This window comes from Mustelus asterias, unplaced genomic scaffold, assembly GCF_964213995.1.
Source record: "Mustelus asterias unplaced genomic scaffold, sMusAst1.hap1.1 HAP1_SCAFFOLD_84, whole genome shotgun sequence".
NCBI lineage: Eukaryota > Metazoa > Chordata > Chondrichthyes > Carcharhiniformes > Triakidae > Mustelus > Mustelus asterias.
In genome coordinates this window covers 362,393-382,960 of record NW_027590138.1, presented here as the reverse complement: position 1 = coordinate 382,960, position 20,568 = coordinate 362,393, and the positions used below count along the sequence as shown (strand labels likewise).

Below are 20,568 nucleotides of genomic sequence, written 5' to 3'. Positions count from 1 at the left end.
CCTGAAAGACATCTGTACTGTTCATTTCACTCCCTGTAGCTGTGATTTCCATATTCTCGCCACTCTCTGTGTAGAGAAATTTATCCTGGATTTCCTATTGGATTTCTTAGTGACTGTTTTATATTGATTGTCTCCAGTTTCCCAGTAACTTCATTGCAGTGTTAATCTAAGCCTACTTGTGACTAATAAATAAACTTTACTTTTTGCTCTTCCCCACAAGAGGAAACACTATTTCTGGATCTAAACCTTTTATAATTTTGAAGACCTCTGCTCAGGTTACCCCTCAGCCTTCATTTCTCAAGAAAGAAGAACTAGCCTGTCAATCAACTGCAAGAAACACAACTGCAAGAAACACAAAGTTGTGATAGTAGGGGATTTTAATTTTCCACATACAGATTGGGACTCGCATACTGTTAAAGGTTTAGACGGGGTAGAGTTTGTAAAATGTGTTCAGGAGAATTTTCTACATCAGTATATAGAGGTGCCAACTCGAGAGGATGCGATATTGGATCTCCTATTGGGAAATGAGTTAGGGCAGGTGATGGATGTGAGTGTGAGGGAGCACTTTGGATCCAGTGATCATCATGCCATTAGTTTCAACCTGATCATGGATAAGGATAGATCTGGTCCTCGGGTTGAAGTTCTGAACTGGAAAAAGGCCAAATTTGATGAAATGAGAAGGGATCTGGGAAGTGTGGATTGGCACAGGCTGTTCTCTGGTAAGGATGTAAATGGAAAGTGGGAGGCCTTCAAAGGAGAAATTTTGAGAGTGCAGAGTTTGTATGTTCCTGTCAGGATTAAAGGCAAAGTAAATAGGAATAAGGAACCTTGGTTGTCGAGGGAGATTGTAACACTGATTAAGAGGAAGAGAGAGTTGTATGAAATGTACAGGCAGCAAGGAACAGATCAAATGCTCGAGGAGTATAAAAAGTGCAAGAAGCTACTTAAGAGGGAAATCAGGAGGGCTAAAAGAAGACATGAGGTTGCTTTGGCAGACAGAGTGAAGGAAAATCCAAAGAGCTTCTATAGGTATGTTAGGAGCAAAAGGATAGTGAGGGATAAAATTGGTCCTCTTGAAGACCAGAGTGGTACACTGTGTATGGAACCAAAAGAGATGGGGGAGATACTAAATGGTTTTTTTGCATCCGTATTTACTGAGGAAACGGGCATGGAGTCTACGGAGATAGGGCAAACTGGTAGGGAGGCCATGGAACCTTTACAGATTAAAGGGGAGGAGGTGCTCGCTGTCTTGAGGCAAATCAGAGTGGATAAATCCCCAGGACCGGACAGGGTATTCCCACGGACCTTGAGGGAAGCTAGTGTTGAACTTGCAGGGGCCCTGGCAGACATATTTAAAATGTCAGTATTCACGGGGGAGGTGCCGGATGATTGGAGGGTGGCTCATGTTGTTCCGTTGTTTAAAAAAGGTTCCAAAAGAAATCCGGGAAGTTATCGGCCAGTAAGTTTGACGTCGGTGGTGGGCAAGTTATTGGAAGGTGTGATAAGGGATAGGATCTACAAATATTTGGATAGACAGGGACTTATTAGGGAGAGTCAACATGGCTTTGTGCGTGGTAGGTCATGTTTGACCAATCTATTAGAGTTTTTCGAGGAGGTTACCAGGAAAGTGGATGAAGGGAAGGCGGTGGATGTTGTCTACCTGGATTTCAGCAAGGCCTTTGACAAGGTCCCTCATGGGAGGTTAGTTAGGAAGGTTCAGTCGCTAGGTATACATGGGGAGGTAGTAAATTGGATAAGACACTGGCTCAATGGAAGAAGCCAGAGAGTGGTTGTGGAGGATTGCTTCTCTGAGTGGAGGCCTGTGACTAGTGGTGTGCCACAGGGATCGGTGTTGGGTCCATTGTTGTTTGTCATCTATATCAATGATCTGGATGATAATGTGGTAAATTGGATCAGCAAGTTTGCTGATGATACAAAGATTGGAGGTGTAGTGGACAGTGAGGAAGGTTTTCAAAGCTTGCAGAGGGATTTGGACCAACTAGAAAAATGGGCTCCGAAATGGCAAATGGAATTTAACGCAGACAAGTGTGAGATATTGGACTTTGGAAGGACAAACCAAAGTAGAACGTACAGGGTAAATGGTAGGACTCTGAAGAGTGCAGTTGAACAGAGGGATCTGGGAATACAGGTACAGAATTCCCTAAAAGTGACGTCACAGGTGGATAGGGTCGTAAAGAGTGCCTTTGGTACATTGGCCTTTATAAATCGGAGTATCGAGTATAAAAGTTGGAGTGTTATGGTAAGGTTGTATAAGGCATTGGTGAGGCCGAATTTGGAGTATTGTGTACAGTTTTGGTCACCTAGTTACAGGAAGGATGTAAATAAGATTGAAAGAGTGCAGAGAAGGTTCACAAGGATGTTGCCGGGACTTGAGAAGCTGAGTCAGAGAGAGATTGAATAGGTTGGGACTTTATTCCCTGGAGCGTAGAAGATTGAGGGGAGATTTGATAGAGGTGTATAAGATTTTGATGGGTATAGATAGAGTGAATGCAAGCAGGCTTTTTCCGCTGAGGCTAGGGGAGAAAAAAACCAGAGGGCATGGGTTAAGGGTGAAAGAAAAGTTTAAAGGGAATATTAGGGGGGGCTTCTTCACGCAGAGAGTGGTGGGAGTGTGGAATGAGCTGCTGGATAAAGTGGTAAATGCGGGGTCACTTTTAACATTTAAGAAAAACTTGGACGGTTCATGGATGAGAGGGGTGTGGAGGGATATGGTCCAAGTGCAGGTCAGTGGGACTAGGCATAAAATGGTTCGGCACAGACAAGAAGGGCCAAAAGGCCTGTTTCTGAGCTGTAATTTTCTATGGTTCTATGGTTCTAATCCTTTCCTGATAAAAAAACCACACACGTTTTGAAAATCATTTATGCGATGTGGGCATTACTGGCTTGGCCAGCATTTAGGGGCTAATCCCTGATTGCCCTCGAGAAGGTGGTGGTGAGCTGCCTTCTACATTAAAATCTCATCATTAAAATCTTCTCTGCCCCCTCTCCAGTGCCTGGATATTTTTGTTAATAATACGGTGACCAGAATGGTGTGCAGTGGTCAGTAAGATTCTTGATCAGAGAGTCACAGATTTTCCAAAAGTGGTTTGAGTTTATCCATGGTTTTAAATTAGATTCTTAGGAAGCAACAATTTAAAAATGATGCATAATAAACAGGGGGAAAAAAACAAGACCCATGGCAGGTGAGTAACCGAGGCCCCAGCACTGATCCTGCGTTACCCAAATAGGCACTGCCTGCCAGTTGGAAAAAGACCCGTTTGATCCTACTCTTTGTTTCCTGTCTGCCAATCAGTTTTCTACCCATCTCAGTACAACAGCCCCAATCCCATGTGCTTTACTTTTTGTGAAGAAGTTGCCGGGTTGGCGGATGATGGGAATCGGGTTCACGTTATCTATCTCAGGGCATAATCATCAACAACTTGTATTTACACAGAGTGTTGTGGGGCTGGAGGAGGTTACTGAGATCCTGAGGAACTTTTTTAAGTTCATTTTTACGGAATGTAGACGTCACTGGCTGGGCCAGCATTTCTTTCCCATCCCTAACTGCCTCCATTTCAGAGGGCATTTGAGAGTCAACCACATTGCTGGTCTGGAGTCACATGTAGGCCTGACCAAGTAAGGACGGCAGGTTTCCTTCTCTAAAGGGCGTTACTGAATCAAATGGGTTTTTACGACAATTGATTAAAGGTTGAGGTTTGTCATTAGACTTTTAATTGAAGATTTTAATTGAATACAAATTTCACCATCGACTGTGGTGGGATTCGAACCTGGGTCCCCAGAGCCTTACCCTGAGTCCAGTGATAATTCCACTGTGCCGCTGCCTCCCCTATTCATCCAATTGTTATTGTTTATCTCAGGGTGCAGAAACAACAGAATCCAACGTTGCCGGTCACACATGAAGTCGTCTATGTTTCAGCAGGCTGTAATACTGATTAAATCCCTTCCCACACATGGAGCAGTTGAAAGGTTTTGCCCCAGTGTGAACTCGCTGATGTCTCTGCAGGCGGGATGGATCAGTGAATCCCTTCCCACACAGGGAGCAGGTGAACGGTTCTGTCGCAGTGTGAGCTCGCTGGTGTTTCAGCATATAGGATGAATCAGTGAATCCCTTCCCACACACAGAGCAGGTGAACGGCTTCTCCCCGGTGTGAATGCGTTGGTGTCTCAGCAGGCCAGACGACTGAGCGAATCCCTTTCCACACACAGAGCACAGGAACGGCCTCTCCCCGGTGTGAATGCGTTGGTGTTTCAGCAGATCATCACTTCTTTTAAAGGTCTTATTGCATTCTGAGCATTGAGAAGGTCTCTGATCAGAGTGAATGTGTTGGTGTTGATTGCAGGAGGAAAACTGAGCAAATCTTTTGCCGCAAATGGAGCAGGAGAATGGCTTCTCTCCTGTGTGAATGCGGCGGTGTCTCCGGAGGCTGGATGACTCCGTGAAAGCCTTCCCACACACGGAGCAGATGAATGCCTTCTCCCCGGTGTGAATAGGCCGGTGACTCAGCAGATGTTGCAAACAAGTAAATGCTTTCCCACACACAGGGCAAACGTATGGCCTCTCCCCAGTGTGAGTGCCCTGGTGTCTCAGCAGACTAATCCTTCTTTTGAAGGTCTTCTCACATTTAAAGCATTTAAAATGTCTCTTCTGAAAATGAATCTGTTGGTGAACGGTGCAGTGGGAGGACTGAGTGAATCTCTTCCCACACTGGGAGCAGCTGAATGGCCTGTCCTTGGTGTGAACTTGTTGGTGCTCAGTGAGATGCACTGAGTCGCTAAATGACTCCCCACAGTGAGAGCAGCTGAACGGTCTCTCGTGTGTGTGAAGGAGCTGGTGCTCTGCAAGGCGGGAGGACTGGCTGAACCTCTTCCCGCAGTGGGAGCAGCTGAACGGTCTCTCGTCAGTGTGAAGGAGCTGGTGTTGGGCCTGTTCCTCAGAGGTTTCAATGCTTTGCCCAGAGTCAGAGCTTTGAAGAGGCTTCTGAATAATGTGATCGAGTTGGTGAGCCAGCAGGTTGGACGAACACATGAATTTCTTCCCACACACGGAGCAGGTGAATGAACTCTCACTATTGCGAGTTCGCTGTCGTGTCAGCATGTTTTCCAGCTGTATCAATCCCTCCCCACAGGAGGAGCAAGGAAACAGATTCTCACCAGTTTCCAACTGAGATGGTCAATTAAATCCCTTCAGATGCACAAATCTTCAAATCCCAATGAACCGATTGACTCTGTCTGACGTGAGATTTGATTGTCCAGACTGCAAATCCTCCTCTTCTATTTCCTGCAAAATAAGTTTACAAAGAATTACGTGGCTGGCACGGTGGCACAGTGGTTAGTCCTCCTGCCTCACAGCGCCAGGGACCTGGGTTCGATTCCGGCCGTGGTTACCTGTCTGTGTAGAGTTTACACAGTAAGGAGTTTAACAACACCAGGTTAAAGTCCAACAGGTTTATTTGGTAGCAAACGCCACTTGCTTTCGGAGCGCTGCTGTGTGGAGTTTGCATATTCTCCACTTGTTTGCGTGGGTTTCCTCCAGGTGCTCCGGTTTTCTCCCACAGTCCAAAGATATTCAGGTTAGGTGGACTGGCCATGCTAAATTATCCATTTTCCCCCCAGGGTGTGTAGGTTAGGGAGATTAGTGGGGTAAATAAGTTGGGTTATGTTGTTGGGGCCTTGGTGGGATGCTCTGTCGGAGAGTTGACTTGATGGGCCAAATAGCCTCCTTCCGAGCTGTGGAATTCTATGAATATATCTATCCTGGACTGACAGTGATGACTTTTGTAAATTCCCTTTGCAGGATATTGGAAAGGAGGATTTACAGCAAGAAAACACAAACCAAACATCACGTTGAGATCTGACAGTCACTCGGATCATTAGGAGCTGATTGTTATTGTCTTTGAACAGGGAAGGAGAATTGTTTGTTCTGTCTGTGACAATACACAAACAGGCCATTCGGTTTATCGAGTCTGTACTGGAGTTTATACTCCACATGAGTCTCCTCTCATTCTGATCACCACATCTCAGCTTTTCACTTGATTTTTCCAATCCCTTTTCTCTCATAAGCTCATATATTTTCCTTTTGAAAGCATCTAAAGTATTTGTGTCAACCACTTCCAGTCGCAGTGAGTTCCAAATTCTAACAACTGTCTGAAGAAAGAAACATCTCCTATTTTCCTGTCTGATTTATTTGTTGTCTGTTCATGGTTCCCAGTCATGGAAAAACCAACAAGTGGAAACATTCCATTCACATCTACCTACTTATCCCATTCAGAAAGCCCGTATCAGAAGAGACAACATTTTTCTCTTGGTTTGAGCTTGTTGTGTGTAAATCCTCCCTTTCTAACCCCCTGGAACAAAAAATATCCAAAACCCATCACGATAGAAAATCCAGGTACAAGTAATTCAGAAAGCTATTATTTGTTATGAGGGGAATGGAGTAAAAGCAGGGAAGTTATGTTTCAGTTGCACACAGTGAGTCTGTATCTGGAGCAATGTCTACATTTCGATTTCCTTATTTAAGGAAAAATATAAATGCATTAGAAGTTCATAGAAGGTTTAGTCGACTAACACCTGGAATAGGTGGATAGTCTGATGAGGAGCAGTGAGACAGTCTCTGCTCGAGTTTAAAAGAGTAAGAGGCAACTTAATTTAAACCTTTCAGATCCTGAAAGGTCTTGGATGTGGAGAGGAGTCATCGAGGTTTATAGCATGGAAACAGGCCCTTCAGCCCAACTTGTCCATGCTGCCCCTTTTTTTAACCCCGAAACTAGTCCCAATTGCCCGCATTTGGCCCATATCCCTCTATACCCATCATACCAGTGTAACTATCTAAATGCTTTTCAAAAGACAAAATTGTACCCGCCTCTACTACTACCTCTGGCAGTTTGCTCAAGACACTCTCCACCCTCTGTATGAAAATATTGCCCCTCTGGACCCTTTGTATCTCTCCCTTCTCACCTGAAATCTATGCCCTCTAGTTTTAGACTCCCCTACCTTTGCAAAAAGATATTGACTATCTAGCTGATCTATGGCCCTCATTATTTTATAGACCGCTATAGGATCACCCCTATGCCTCCTGCGCTCCAGAAAAAAAATTCCCAGTCTATCCAGTCTCTCCTTATAACCATCAAATCCCAGTAGCATCCTCGTAAATCTTTTCTGCACTCTTTCTCGTTTAATAACAACCTTTCTATAATAGGGTGACCAGAACTGCACACAGTATTCCAAGTGTGGTCTGACACAAGTCTTGTACAACTTCAACAAGACGTCCCAACTCCTGTATTTAATGTTCTGACCAATGAAACCAAGCATGCCGAATGCCTTCTTCGCCACTCTACCTATGAACCTGTACCCCTAGATCTCTTTGTTCTGTAACTCTCCCCAATGCCCTACCATTAACTGAGTAAGTCTTGTCCTGGTTCAATCTACCAAAATGCATCACCTCGCATTTATCAAAATTAAACTCCATCTGCCATTCACCAGCCCACTGGCCCAATTGATCAAGATCCCGATGCAATCCTAGGTAACCTTCTTCACTGTCCACTATGCCACCAATCCTGGTGTCATCTGCAAACTTACTAACCATACTGCAAACTTACTAACCATGCCTACTAAATTCTCATCCACATCATGAATATAAACGACAAATAACAGTGGACCCAACACCGATCACTGAGGCACACGGCTGGTCACAGGCCTCCAGTTTGAAAAACAACGATCTACAACCACCCTCTGTCTTCTGTCATCAAGCCAGTTTTGTACCTATTTGGCTACCTCATCCTGGATCCCGTGAGATTACCCTTATGCAACAACTTACCATTTGATACCTTGTCAAAGGCCTTGCTAAAGTCCATGTAAAGAACATTAACTGCACTGCCCTCTTCTAACTTCTTGGTTACCCATTCAAAAAACTCAATCAAATTTGTGAGACATGATTTTCCACTCCAAAGCCATGCTGACTGTTTCTAATCAGTCCTTGCCTCTCTACATGCCTGTAGATCCTGTCTCTCAAAATACCTTCCAACAACTTGTTGGAAGTGTTGTTTACTCTTATGGGAGAATCTCGGGGTCACTGTTTAAACAAGTGTTGCGCATAGAGACAGAGATTAGATATTTTTCACACAGTGGGTCGTGAATCTTTGGATCTCCATTCCTCAAAAGTAGATATATATCTCTTGGGGCAAAAGGGATATTATGGGGGGATGGGTGGGACAAGGGTATTGAATTTGAGGATCAGCCATGACCATAATGAATGGCAGGGAATGTTCAAAGGGCTGAATGGCCTCCTTCCGCTTCTATTTTCTATGCATGTTTCTATGTAAACATGAGGAGCTTGGGGCTGAAGTGTAACCAAAAGGCCATAAGACATAGGAGCAGAATTAGGCCACTCGGCCCATCGAGGCTGCTTCACCATTCAGTCATGGGCTGATATTTTTCTCATCCCCATTCTCCTACCTTTTCCCCATAACCCCTGATCCACTTATTAATCAAGAACCTATCTATCTCTGTCTTAAAGACACTCAATGACCTGGCCTCCACAGCCTTCTGTGGCAAAGAGTTCCACAGATTCACCACTCTCTGGTGGGCCAGTGGGCTGACGAATGGCAGATGGAATTTAATTTCGACAAATGCGAAGTGATGCATTTTGGTAGATTGAACCAGGACAGGACTTACTCAGTTAATGGTAGGGCGTTGGGGAGAGTTACAGAACTAAGAGATCTAGGGGTACATGTTCATAGCTCCTTCAAAGTGGAGTCACAGGTGGACAGAGTGGTGAAGAAGGCATTCGGCATGCTTGGTTTCATCGGTCAGAACATTGAATACAGGAGTTGGGACGTCTTGTTGAAGTTGTACAAGACATTGGTAAGGCCACACTTGGAATACTGTGTGCAATTCTGGTCACCCTATTATAGAAAGGATAGTATTAAACTAGAAAGAGTGCAGAAAAGATTTAGTAGGATGCTACCGGGACTTGATGGATTGAGTATAAGGAGAGGCTGAATGGACTGGAACTTTTTTCTCTGGAGCGTAGGAGGCTGAGGGGTGATCTTATAGAAGTCTATAAAATAATGAGGGGCATAGTCAATATCTTTTCCCAAAGGTAGATAGTCAATATCTTTTCCCAAAGGTAGGGGAGTCTAAAACTAGAGGGCACAGGTTTAAGGTGAGAGGGGAGAGATACAAAAGTGTCCAGAGGGGCAATTTGTTCACACAGAGGGTGGTGAGTGTCTGGAACAAGCTGTGGGTACAATTGTATCTTTTAAAAAGCATTTAGATAGTTACATGGGTAGGATGGGAATAGAGGGATATGGGCCAAATGTAGGCAATTGGGATTCGCTTCAGGGGTTTTAAAAAAAAGGGCAGCATGGACAAGTTGGGCCGAAGGGCCTGTTTCCATGCTGTAAACCTCGATGACTCTGGCTGAAGAAATTCTTCCTCATCTCTGTTTGAAAGGAACATCCCTTTAGTCTGAGGTTGTGCCCTCTGGTTCTAGTTTTTCCTACTAGTGGAAACATCCTCTCCATGTCCACTCTGTCCAGGCCACGCCGTACCCTGTAAGTTTCAATAAATTCCTCCTCAACCTTCTAAACTCCAACAAGTACAAAAGCCGTGTAACCGCTTCAGGTAAGTATTCCGGATGCCACCTCTCATACTGAATATGTACATGACCCATTAACTTCTCTCGGCTGCAAACGTGAGGTGCAGCCTGGGAGTGGGTGAAGCTGTTTGAAAATCTGCTGCTCAAATTTAGTCATGTTTCCGAGCACTAGGACCCGGTGGGAGCAGAAACACAAAGACCCGCCCCCTCACGGTTGCGTCACCAAAACACCAGCGCATGCGCTCTGCTCCCTGCTCAATCAAGATGGCGGCTGTTAACCTGAGCTTTGTCTCGGGAAAAAGACCTGAAGCTGCAAACACGGGACCTACGGGCTCATATTCGATGTTTGAGGCCTTCAACAGGTATTTAGAAACCCTCTACGTCCATCCGCCGGTTCCATTGCTCCCTCTATGTTTCTGCATCCTTACCGGCTGCTGATGAGACACAGGAACTTCTCTCCAGTCGCTGTCACCCGCACTGCGCGTGCTGCAAACGCCTTTGCTTACCGCGCATGCGCACTTCTCCCATGCGTGGAACAGGGAACTCTTCCGATTGGTCCGGAGCTGCGCATGTTTCAGGTCTGCCCCTCATTCACTCCGATTGGTTGGAGGACCAGCCGCTCCCGCTCGGTCCTCCAGTCCCGCCCCCTCTTCCGATTGGTTCGGAGCTGCCGTCAATCAGTCCCCTGGGCATTGTGATGCGGAGCATGCGCAGTGTCATTGCTGTCCTTGGCGCTTGTTTGTCCCGGAGAAGCGGAGTCAGCGTTAGGCGGTGGCTGGGAGGATTTGGAAACACTTTGTGGATCCGCAAACCCTTCAGAATCATTGTCAGCTCCCTGGTTTGCAGCTGCGGGGCTTCTCCCTCCCTCCCTCCCGGGAACAGGCCCAGGTTAACGGCCCCATCCTGGCTCAGCCACTGGAGGATGGTTCACATCAGAGGATGGGGGAGGGGGACAATAAATAAGAGGTTACACTTTGGCCTCAAATCAATGAGGACTCTGATCTCTGGGAAGGAAGGAAACCCTGGGAGGTGGGCGGGGAGGATTCACAAACACCCGCTGGAGGCCCCAACACCCCCAATAAGACCCATTGGTTTTACTGTCAGTCTGCAGACAGGAGCTGGAGAACTGAATCCACAGTAAGAGTTTTAACAACACCAGGTTAAAGTCCAACAGGTTTATTTGGCAGCAAATGCCATGAGCTTTCGGAGCGCTGCTCCTTTGTCCGATTGAGTGGATATCTGCTCTCAAACAGGGCATACAGAGACAGAAAATCAAGTTACAGAATACTGATTAGAATGCGAATCTTTACAGCTAATCAGGTCTTAAAGATACAGACAGTGTGAGTGGAGGGAGCATTAGGCACAGGTTAATGAAATGAGTATTGTCTCCAGACAGGACAGCCAGTGAGATTCTGCAAGTCCAGGAGGCAAGCTGTGGGGGTTACCGATAGTGTGACATGAACCCAACATCCCGGTTTAGGTCGCCCTCATGTGTGCGGAACTTGGCTCTCAGTTCTGCTCAGCGACTCTGCGCTGTCGTGTGTCGTGAAGTCCGCCTTGGAGAATGCTTACCCGAAGATCAGAGGCTGAATGCCCATGACCGCTGAAGTGTTCCCCAACAGGAAGAGAACAGTCTTGCCTGGTGATTGTCGAGCGGTGTTCATTCAGCCGTTGTCGTAGCGTCTGCATGGTTTCCCCAATGTACTATGCCTCGGGGCATCCTTTCCTGCAGCGTATCAGGTAGACAACATTGGCCGAGTTGCAAGAGTAGGTACCGTGTACCTGGTAGATGGTGTTCTCACGTGAGATGATGGCATCCGTGTCGATGATCCGGCACATCTTGCAGAGTTTGCTATGGCAGGGTTGTGTGGTGTCGTGGTCACTGTTCTCCTGAAGGCTGGTTAGTTTGCTGCGGACAATGGTCTGTTTGAGGTTGTGCGGTTGTTTGAAGGCAAGAAGTGGGGGTGTGGGGATGGCCTTGGCGAGATGTTTGTCTTCATCAATGACATGTCATTGATCAGAACTGAATCCAGACAGAGGAGAGGGAGGGAGGGAGAAAACTGGGAATGGAGGAAAAGAATGTTGGAGATCGTGAGATAGGTTTGGATTTCAGCCCAGGGAGGAGGGAGAGTGTGTGGGACGGGGATTTACAGATTTGGGGGAACAAGCGGAAAAAATGTTCCAGAGAAACTAGAATTGTCTGTTCAGAATTTTGATCCTGGACTGACAGGAGTTTTGTTCTCTTCTTTTGCAGGATATTTGAAGGGGAAGATTCACAGACTGGAAACTCAAATCAAATTTCATATGAATATTTTACAATCATTCGATTTATCAGCACCTAAACACTATTAGCCTTTGAACGTGGAAGGAAAAATGTTTGTTCTGCCTGTGGGAAAAGATTTCAAACATCAGTGTGACTGGAGAAGCATCGAGACACATGCACACACTGGAGTGAGACTGTTCCAGTGAACTGACTGTGGAAAGAGCTTTAACCAGTTACACAGCCTGAAAAACATCACACCATTTACTGTCAGGTGAAACCGTACACGTGTTCTGTGTGGACGAGGATTTAACAGATCATCCAACCTGGAGAGACACAAAGACACCAGCACCATGGAGAAACAGTGGAAATGTGAAGACTGTGGAAAAGTGTGTAAAACCCCATCTCAGCTGGAAATTCATCGACGCAGTCACACTGGGGAGAGACCATTCATCTGCTGTATGTGTGGTAAAGGATTCGCTCAGTCATTTAGCCTGGTGTCACACCAGCGAGTTCACACTGAGGACAGACCGTTTAAATGCTCTGACTGTGGGAACAGTTTTAAGAGTTCTGAGGGTTTAATTCACCATCAACGGGTTCACACTGGCGAGAGACCATTCAATTGCTCTCAATGTGGGAAGAACTTCAGGCAAGTATCTCACCTCACTGAACACCTACGTGTTCACACTGGGGAGAAACCCTTCACCTGCTCCATGTGTGGGAAGGGATTCACTTGTGCTTCCCACCTCACTGAACACAAACGTGTTCACACTGGGGAGAGACCATTCAGCTGCTCTCAGTGTGGGAAACATTTCAGGCAGTATTCCACCCTCACTGAACACAAGCGTGTTCACACTGGGGAGAGACCGTTTGTTTGCTCCTTTTGTGGGAAAGGATTTGTTAAATCATCCCATCTTCTTCGACACCAGCACATCCACACTGGAGAGAGACCATTCACCTGCGCTGAGTGTGGGAAGAGATTCACTACGACATCTCACCTCAGCGAACACCAGAGTCTTCACACTGGGGAGAAACCTTTCACCTGCTCCCTATGTGGCAAGGGATTCACATGTTTATCCTACCTCAGAAGACACAAAATTGTTCACTCCGATGAGAGACCCTGTAAATGTTCTGACTGTGGGAAGAGGTTTAAAAGCAGAAATGAACTGATGAAACACCAGCCTCTTCACACAGGGGAGAGGCCGTTTGCTTGCTCTGTGTGTGGGAAGGGATTCACTCAGTCATCACAGCTCAGCAACCATCAGCTTGTTCACACTGATAAGAGACCATTTAAATGCTCTGACTGTGGAAAGAGCTTTAAAAGTGCAGGGAATCTGCAGAGACACCAAACCACTCACACTGAGAGAGGCTGTTCAGCTGCTCTTCATCTGGGAACTGATTCACTACTTCATCCCAAATCACTGAACACCTGCGGGTTCACACTGGTGGGAGGCCATTCATCTGATTTGAGTGTGGGAAGTGTCATCCAGCCTGCTAAAACACCAGTGCACTCCCACTGAGGGAGTATGTTCACCTGCTCCGTGTGAGACAAGGGATTCAATCAGTTCAGCAGCTTTATTTCACATCAACTTGTTCAGACCGAAAAATAAATGGTTTTGATGTTCTGATTGTGACGAGATTTAAAAGTGCAATGGATCTGCTGCAACACAAGCACAACACTGAGCAGAGGCTGTTTACCTGCTCCATGTGTGGGAAGGGATTCACTCAGTCATTGTATCTCAGTGAACATCAACTTGTTCACAATGAGAAAAGACTGTTTAAATGGTTGGACTGTGAGAAGAGGTTTAAAAGCTCCCTCCCTAACAGCACGTGTACCTGCATCATAGGGACTGCAGTGATTGAAGAAGGCAGCTCACCACCACCTTCACAGAGTAATGAGGAAGGGGCAATAAATGCTGGCCTGAGCGTTTGAAAAATGGATAGAAGTCATCGGTGATTTTTCACTCAGTTATTAAGAAGCAACAGTTTAGATATGATACATAAAAGACATACAACCTGTAATAGATAAGATCCCGGATGAAGGAAATACTGATCTCCGCTGATCGCTGGAGGTGATAATCTCCTCGGAATGGGATGTGGACAGAGATGTCCACATCCTGTAAATTAATATGAAAATAGTAATCTGCTGAGACACCAACCCACAGATACTGGAGAGGCCTTTCACCTGCAGTGTGAGAGAGAAGCAATTTATTCTCATTCACCCTGCAGACACACCAGTGAGATAACAAGTGATTCCAGGGGTTGGATTCTGCTTTAATCACATCCGGGACTCAACTGTGTTCATTCTGACATTTGGAGTTTTTTTTCTCAGTTGACGTTAATAATCCCTGGAACTGGGCTGGAGTTTAATAATCTGTATATAATTAAATCAGCTTTGTGACAAACTCAGTGTCGGAGTCCTTGATTTCACTAAGAGGAGACTGATTGATGTCCTGTTACTGATTGTTCCATTGTTGGGTCTTTTCCCCTTAATGGAAGATTTATATTTATAATCGCGCCTTTCACAACTTCAGGATGTCCCAAAGTGCTTTTACAGCCAATGAAGTTCTTTGAAATGTAATCAATGCCTTAGTGTAGGAAATGCAGTCCCCAAATTGTGCACAGCAAGATCCCACACACATGTGATTGTGAGCAGAGAATCTGTTCAGTGATGATTGTTGAGGGATAAATATTAAGCAATAAACTTCTCTGCTCTTTGGAATAACATCCTGGGGAGTTTTACACCCAACTAAGAGGGCAGATGGGGCCATGGTTGAAGGTCTCATCTGGAAGATGGGACCTGTGACAGTGCAGTGCTCCCTCAGAACTGCATCAGAATATCAGCCTGGATTTGATGCTGATGTTTCTGGATGTGGATTTGAACCCTCAACCTCCTGACTCAGAGATAAGAATGGAACCACTGAGCCACAACTAACTCATCATTACTCTCGATTATTTCAGTTACTGTCATGGACAAGTGTAAGGTTTTAGTCTGGGGGGATTATAGATGACCAGAAATACCCACAAAATGGATAGAAGTCACCGGTGATTTTTCACTCAGTTATTAAGAAGCAACAGTTTAGATATGATACATAAAAGACATACAACCTGTAATAGGTAAGATCCCAAATGAAGAAAGTACTGATCTCTGTGTCTGGAGGTGATATTCTCCTCGGAATGGTTTCCTGATTCTGGATTAGAAGGATGCCGATCTCCTGTCTCAGTCACCTTTACCCACTTTGAGAAGCTCTTTGTTGTTTGAAGTGATTTCCCCACACAAAATTCCATTTAAGTAGCTTATTTCTGTGGCGGGGGGGGGGGGGGGGGGGCTGGTGGCTGGTGTTGGTGTTTATGTCAATCATTTATTTAATTATCATTTGCAAGGGACAGATGTTCAGTGAATTCCCTGCTATTTCCATTCGAGTCAGAGAGGTTTAAGCATGGAAACAGGCCCTTTGGCCCAACTTGTTCATGTCGCCCCTCTTTTTAACCACAAAGCCAGTCCCAATTGTCCACATTTGGCTCATATCCCTCTTTACCCATCTTACCCATGTAACCGCTTTTTAAAAGACAAAATTGTACCCGCCTCTACTACTAACTCTGGCAGCTTGTTCCAGATGCTCACCACCCTCTGTGTGAAAAAATTGCCCCTCTGGACCCTCTTGTATCTCTCCTCTCTCACCTTAAACTTATGCCCTCTAGTTTTAGACTCCCCTACCTTTGGGAAAAATTATTGACTATCTAGCTGATCTATGCCCCTCATTATTTTATAGACCTCTATAAGATCACCCCTAAGCCTCCTACATTCCAGAGAAAAATGTCCCAGTCTATCCAGCCTCTCTTTATATCTCAAACCATCAAGTCCCAGTAGCATCCTAGGAAATCTTTTCTGCACTCTTTCTAGTTTAACAATATCCTTTTTATAATAGTGACCAGAACTGGACACAGTATTCCAAGTATGGCCTTATCAGTGTCTTGTACAACTTCAATAAGATGTCTCAACTCCTGTATTCAATGTTCTGACCAATGAAACCAAGCATGTTGAATGCCTTCTTCACCAATCTGTCCACCTGTGACTCCACTTTCAAGGAGCTATGAACCTGTCCCCCTCGATCTCTTTGTTCTATAACTCTCCCCAATGCCTTACCATTAGCTGAGTAAGTCATGCCCTGGTTCGATCTATCAAAATGCATCACTTCACATTTGTCTAAATTAAACTCCATCTGCCTTTCGTCAGCCCATTGGAAGTCTCTTCAGTCACTTTGTGGTTCATTGCTTGCTACGACATCCTGTTTAACCTTTATGTAGTGAGTTTACACAGAGGCCATGATCACCCCACCCGATCAAGCTTGTCTTGGCCATGATCACCCCACCCTATCAAGTTTGTCTTGTTTCAGATCTGTGCTAGAGACGCGTTTTTGGCTGGGATAAACGGTCTACACTGTCTGAGAAATTCAACACATTTAAGACTTATTAAGTGGCAATTGTTTCCTGATTTCCCCATCCTTATTCACTTCTCACAAATGATTTCTGATTAACCCAGTCATTCCTAAACTACAAGCTTGTTTTAATTTCTTGATTACATATCATCACTACTCGAATGATCAGAATCAGCAATACAAACCCTTGAGCTTCCAGCAAGACTAAATGTAAAATATGGTACAAGTACATTTTTCACTCAGTAATTAGAACATTTCACTTTTCTCAGCGCAGCAGCTGGCAGCATTTTAGATTCAATACCAATTGTTCACTTCTCTTCTAGCTGGGTCATCCAGGCTGGAAACGTTGGCTCTATTCTCTCTCCACAGAAGCTATCAGACCGGCCGAGATTTTTCAGCATTGTCAGTTTTTGAATTTCTTGTTATCAGCAGATCCAGAGTTATTGGCACAGTATCGCGCTGTTTTTGCACATTTTTCCTGGCTATTTTCAAGTGACACAGTGTTCCAGCTGTTGGGTTTATGTTGTACCATCAAGTAGGCTTTGCTTTTTGCTTCAATGACACGTCATCTCTGCTGAATGGGTCTCAAACCAGTCTTTGTTGTGTATGGGGCCACCTGGACTCGAAATGTCAGCTCTTTTCTCTCCTTACAGATGCTGCCAGACCTGCTGACATTTTCCAGCATTTTCTCTTTTGGTTTGTTGGGTTTTCCACCTTTACCAAATGCTGCTGCTGCTGTCAGAAATTATTGAACTCAGCGACTTTCCAGTTGCATCAATATCAATGTTGATTGTTAAAGTTTTAATTGATGTGTCTGTAAAATATTTCACTATTTTGTTCAATGTTCCTTGATAATTTCATTTCAGAATGGGAATGTCACTGTGAAGAACGTGTAAATCAGTAATTGTCAGCAAGGATTAATCAACACTTTCTAATTGGAGATGTTAATGAATGGACCCTTTTAAACATTGACTTCTGGATTTTGTATCAATTTAGGATTGAAGTAAAAGTTTTATTTTATTGTAAACCAGTTCCTGAGTTCTTGAATTTAGGAGAAAGATCACAGGACGTGCGTTTAAAAAGGGACATTGCAGCCCCAAAAATCAGTGACATCTCCAGAATATTAAACTCCAGCCATAGGGTTTGTTAACATCAGCAAAATCAAACCAGATATTGTCAGATTATCAATCCTGAATGTGATAAACAGCAGCAATAACAACAGCAGAATCCAATCCCTTCAGTCACTTGTGAACTCGCTGATGTCTCCACTCTTTAGCTGCCTCAGTGAATCCCTTCCCCCACACACAGCAGATAAATGGCCTATCCCCGGTATGAATTCACTGGTGTATCATCAAGTTGGAGGACTTTGTAAATCCCTTCCCACATATAGAGCAGATAACTGGCCTCTCCCCAGTGTGACCTCGCTGGTGTTCAATGAGGTTGGATGAAGATCTGAAATTCTTCCCACAAGAACTGCAGTTGAATGGCCTCTCCTGAGTGTGAACTTCCTGGTGGTACTGGAGGCTGGATAACTGGGCAAATTCCTCCCCACACACGGAGCAGGTGTACAGCTTCTCCCTAGTGTGAATTCGCTGGTGCGCAGTGAGGTTGGCTGAGGACCTGAACCTCTTTCCACAGTGAATGCAGATAAATGGCTTCTCCTCAGTGTGAATAAGTTGGTGTGTCAGCAGGTGGGATGAATTGGTGAATCCTTTCCCACACTCGGAGCAGATGAATGGTCTCTCCTGAGTGAACTCGCTGGTGTAATGTGAGGCCGGCTAATTGAGTGAATCCCTTCCCACATACAGAGCAGGTGAACGGCTTCTCCCCAGTGTGAATGCATTGGTGATTTCTCAGCAGGGATGGGGAATAGAATCCTTTACCACAGTCCTCACATTTCCACGATTTCTCCAATGTGGCTGTGTCAGTGGATTTCCAGATGGAATGGATAATTGAATCCTTTACCACAATCCTCACATTTCCATGGTTTCTCCATACAGCCAGAGCTCTTGTGCCTCTTCAGGTTGGACAGTCAGTTGAAGCGTTGCTCACATCCAGAATAAGTTTACTATCGAGTCCCCCGCTGTCACTGGAACAATGTTTTTTTTCAGGTTGTGAAACTAGTCAAAACTCACTTCACTGCAACACTCAGGTGTATATCTTGATGCTTTTTCTAATCACACTGATGTTTGGAAGGTTTTTCCACAGATTGAATCTAGAAAATGAAGTTTTTCTCCATCCTAAGGCTGATGATATTCAGATCCTGATGAATAATATGAGGGTATCAGATCTTGATGTGATGTTTGATTTGAATTTCCTGTATGCAAATGTTCTCCTTTCCTGTAAAATGAATTTTAAAATGTAACCAGTGTCAGTCCAGTATTAAGATGCAGAACCGACAATTCTAGCTTCTCTGGAATATGTTTCTGTCTGTTGTTCCCCCAAATCTGTAAATGCCCATCCCACACACACTCCCTCCTCCCTGGGCTGAAATCGAAATAAAGTTATGGATAATTATTTCTGTATGCTTTTGACAAATTTGGTATAGAATGATGTCCACAGAGATGTGCAGGTTAGGTGGATTGGCCATGCTAAATTGCCCTTTGGTGTTGGGTGGGAGGGGCGGGGGGCGAGCAAGGTGAATGCATGGGGTTGTGGAGATGGGGCCTGGGTGCAGACTCGATGGGCCAAATGGCCTCCTTCTGCACTGTAGGGATTTTATGATTCTAGAGTAACAGACCTTGTGTCCAGAACTGACTGCGTGGAGTTTTTCTGAGAGGAGCCAAACCGCCTGGTTACTGACCCCTCTAACAAGAGGAAAGGTTTCCTGCAAAACATGTCCCTCAGAATTGGTAAACTTCAGTCAGGTCCCCACTCCCGCGCCAATGCTGAGAATCCAGATTGCACTAAACACGCCCACCGACATTGCCCTCTCCCGGGGACCTCACAATGCCCAGGGAGTGATTGACAGCTGCTTGGGACCATTAGGGAGAGAGGGCGGGACTGGAGGACCGATCGGAGCGGCTGGTCCTCCAACCAATCAGAGTGAATGAGGGGGCGGGGCTTGGCTGTGAGTGAAGCATGCGCAGTCCAGTTAATGGCGACGGAGACAAGATTTTGTTCCTTGGATCTGCCATCCGTAACGGAGAGAATGGCGAGACGAAGGGAACCACGGATCAGGTGTGACTGGATACGTTCCGTAAACACGTTACATAAACCGCAAATGCGGAAAAATACCCCACCGTTTCCCGTGAACCGTTGCCTCCTCCCTGTAGCAGGGGCCGCAGCTTTCTCACAGAGCTGGGTTTAGCGGCCGCTATCTTTATCCAGGCATTAGCAGCAGAGCGCATGCGCGGCCCCATCTTTGTTCGGGGCAGGAGCAGCAGAATGTGCGCATCGCCGCCACCTTTGTTGGGGGCAACAATTTTGATTATCTCCAAGTGAGAATCTCTATCAGCCTGTTTCACTCTGTCACTTCCAGTTTCTGACTGATGAGGCAGAACAATGATATATATCCAGGGCAGTCACCATTATTTGTATTTATATTGTGCATGAATAGAATTAAACTTTTGAAGACATTTCAGAGAAATGTTATGAAATAACAATTGACTTTGAGTCACATGACGAGATATTAGGTTTTAAGGAGAATCTTAACTGAGAAAAGTGAGGTGCTGAATCAGAGAGGTTTAAGGAGGGAATTCCAGAGCTTCTGAAATAGGCAAAATCAGTAATGTTGGAACGATTAAAATCGGGAATGCTCAAAATTAGATGAGTGCTGAGATCTCGGAGGGTGTGGGCCTGGAGGAGATTACAGAGATTGGGATGATTGCAACCATGGAGGAAAACAAGGATAAGAAATTTACAATCTTGGTGCATCTTAAAATGAAGCATTGTAGATCAGTGAGCATTTGTTTGTAGATCAGCATTTGTCAATATATGTGCCATGGGTGCCACAGTGGTTAGCACTGCCACCTCACAGCGTCAGGGACCCGGGTTCGATTCCCAGCTTGGGTCACTGTCTGCGTGGAGCTTGCATGTTCTCCCCATGGCCGTGTGGGTTTCCTCCGAGTGCTCCGGTTTCCTCCCACAGTCTGAAAGACATGCTGGTTAGCTGCATTGATCCGAACAGGTGCCGGAGCGTGGCGACTAGGGGACTTTCACAGTAACTTCATTGTAGTGTTAATGAAAGCCTTACTTGTGACTAATAAATAAACTTTAGCTTTAACTTTAGTATTTAAATGGGGGACATTTCT

General features: G+C 45.2%; 3 protein-coding genes across 4 annotated transcripts in view; 1 reads left to right on the top strand and 2 right to left on the bottom strand.

The window, feature by feature from the left end:
* Positions 1 to 20,568, bottom strand: part of LOC144483888 (uncharacterized) — a 435,358-nt gene that overhangs the window by 111,497 nt on the left and 303,293 nt on the right. The gene's annotated exons all lie outside the window — the stretch shown is intronic.
* The window catches only part of LOC144483897 (uncharacterized), a 151,135-nt gene that overhangs the window by 127,450 nt on the left and 3,117 nt on the right, over positions 1 to 20,568 (top strand). The window contains 1 exon segment of the mRNA XM_078202476.1: positions 12,226 to 13,201. Within this exon segment, the coding sequence (XP_078058602.1) occupies positions 12,226 to 13,201 (976 nt within the window).
* LOC144483864 (uncharacterized) lies at positions 3,658 to 10,110 on the bottom strand. 2 transcript variants are annotated; one of them, XM_078202436.1, is made up of 2 exons: positions 10,045 to 10,110; positions 3,658 to 5,299 (listed from the first exon to the last, which is right to left on the bottom strand). In XM_078202436.1, the coding sequence occupies exon 2, from the start codon at positions 5,114 to 5,116 to the stop codon at positions 3,911 to 3,913; it is 1,206 nt and encodes a 401-aa protein (XP_078058562.1). In that variant the 5' UTR covers positions 5,117 to 5,299; positions 10,045 to 10,110; the 3' UTR covers positions 3,658 to 3,910. The 2 variants fall into 2 exon arrangements, with proteins under 2 accessions (XP_078058562.1, XP_078058561.1); XM_078202435.1 differs by having other exon boundaries at positions 9,946 to 10,109.

What these genes read in the sequence shown, in the direction of transcription:
- LOC144483864 (XM_078202436.1), bottom strand. Translation starts at nt 5,116, where the DNA reads ATGCTGACACGACAGCGAACTCGCAATAGTGAGAGTTCATTCACCTGC.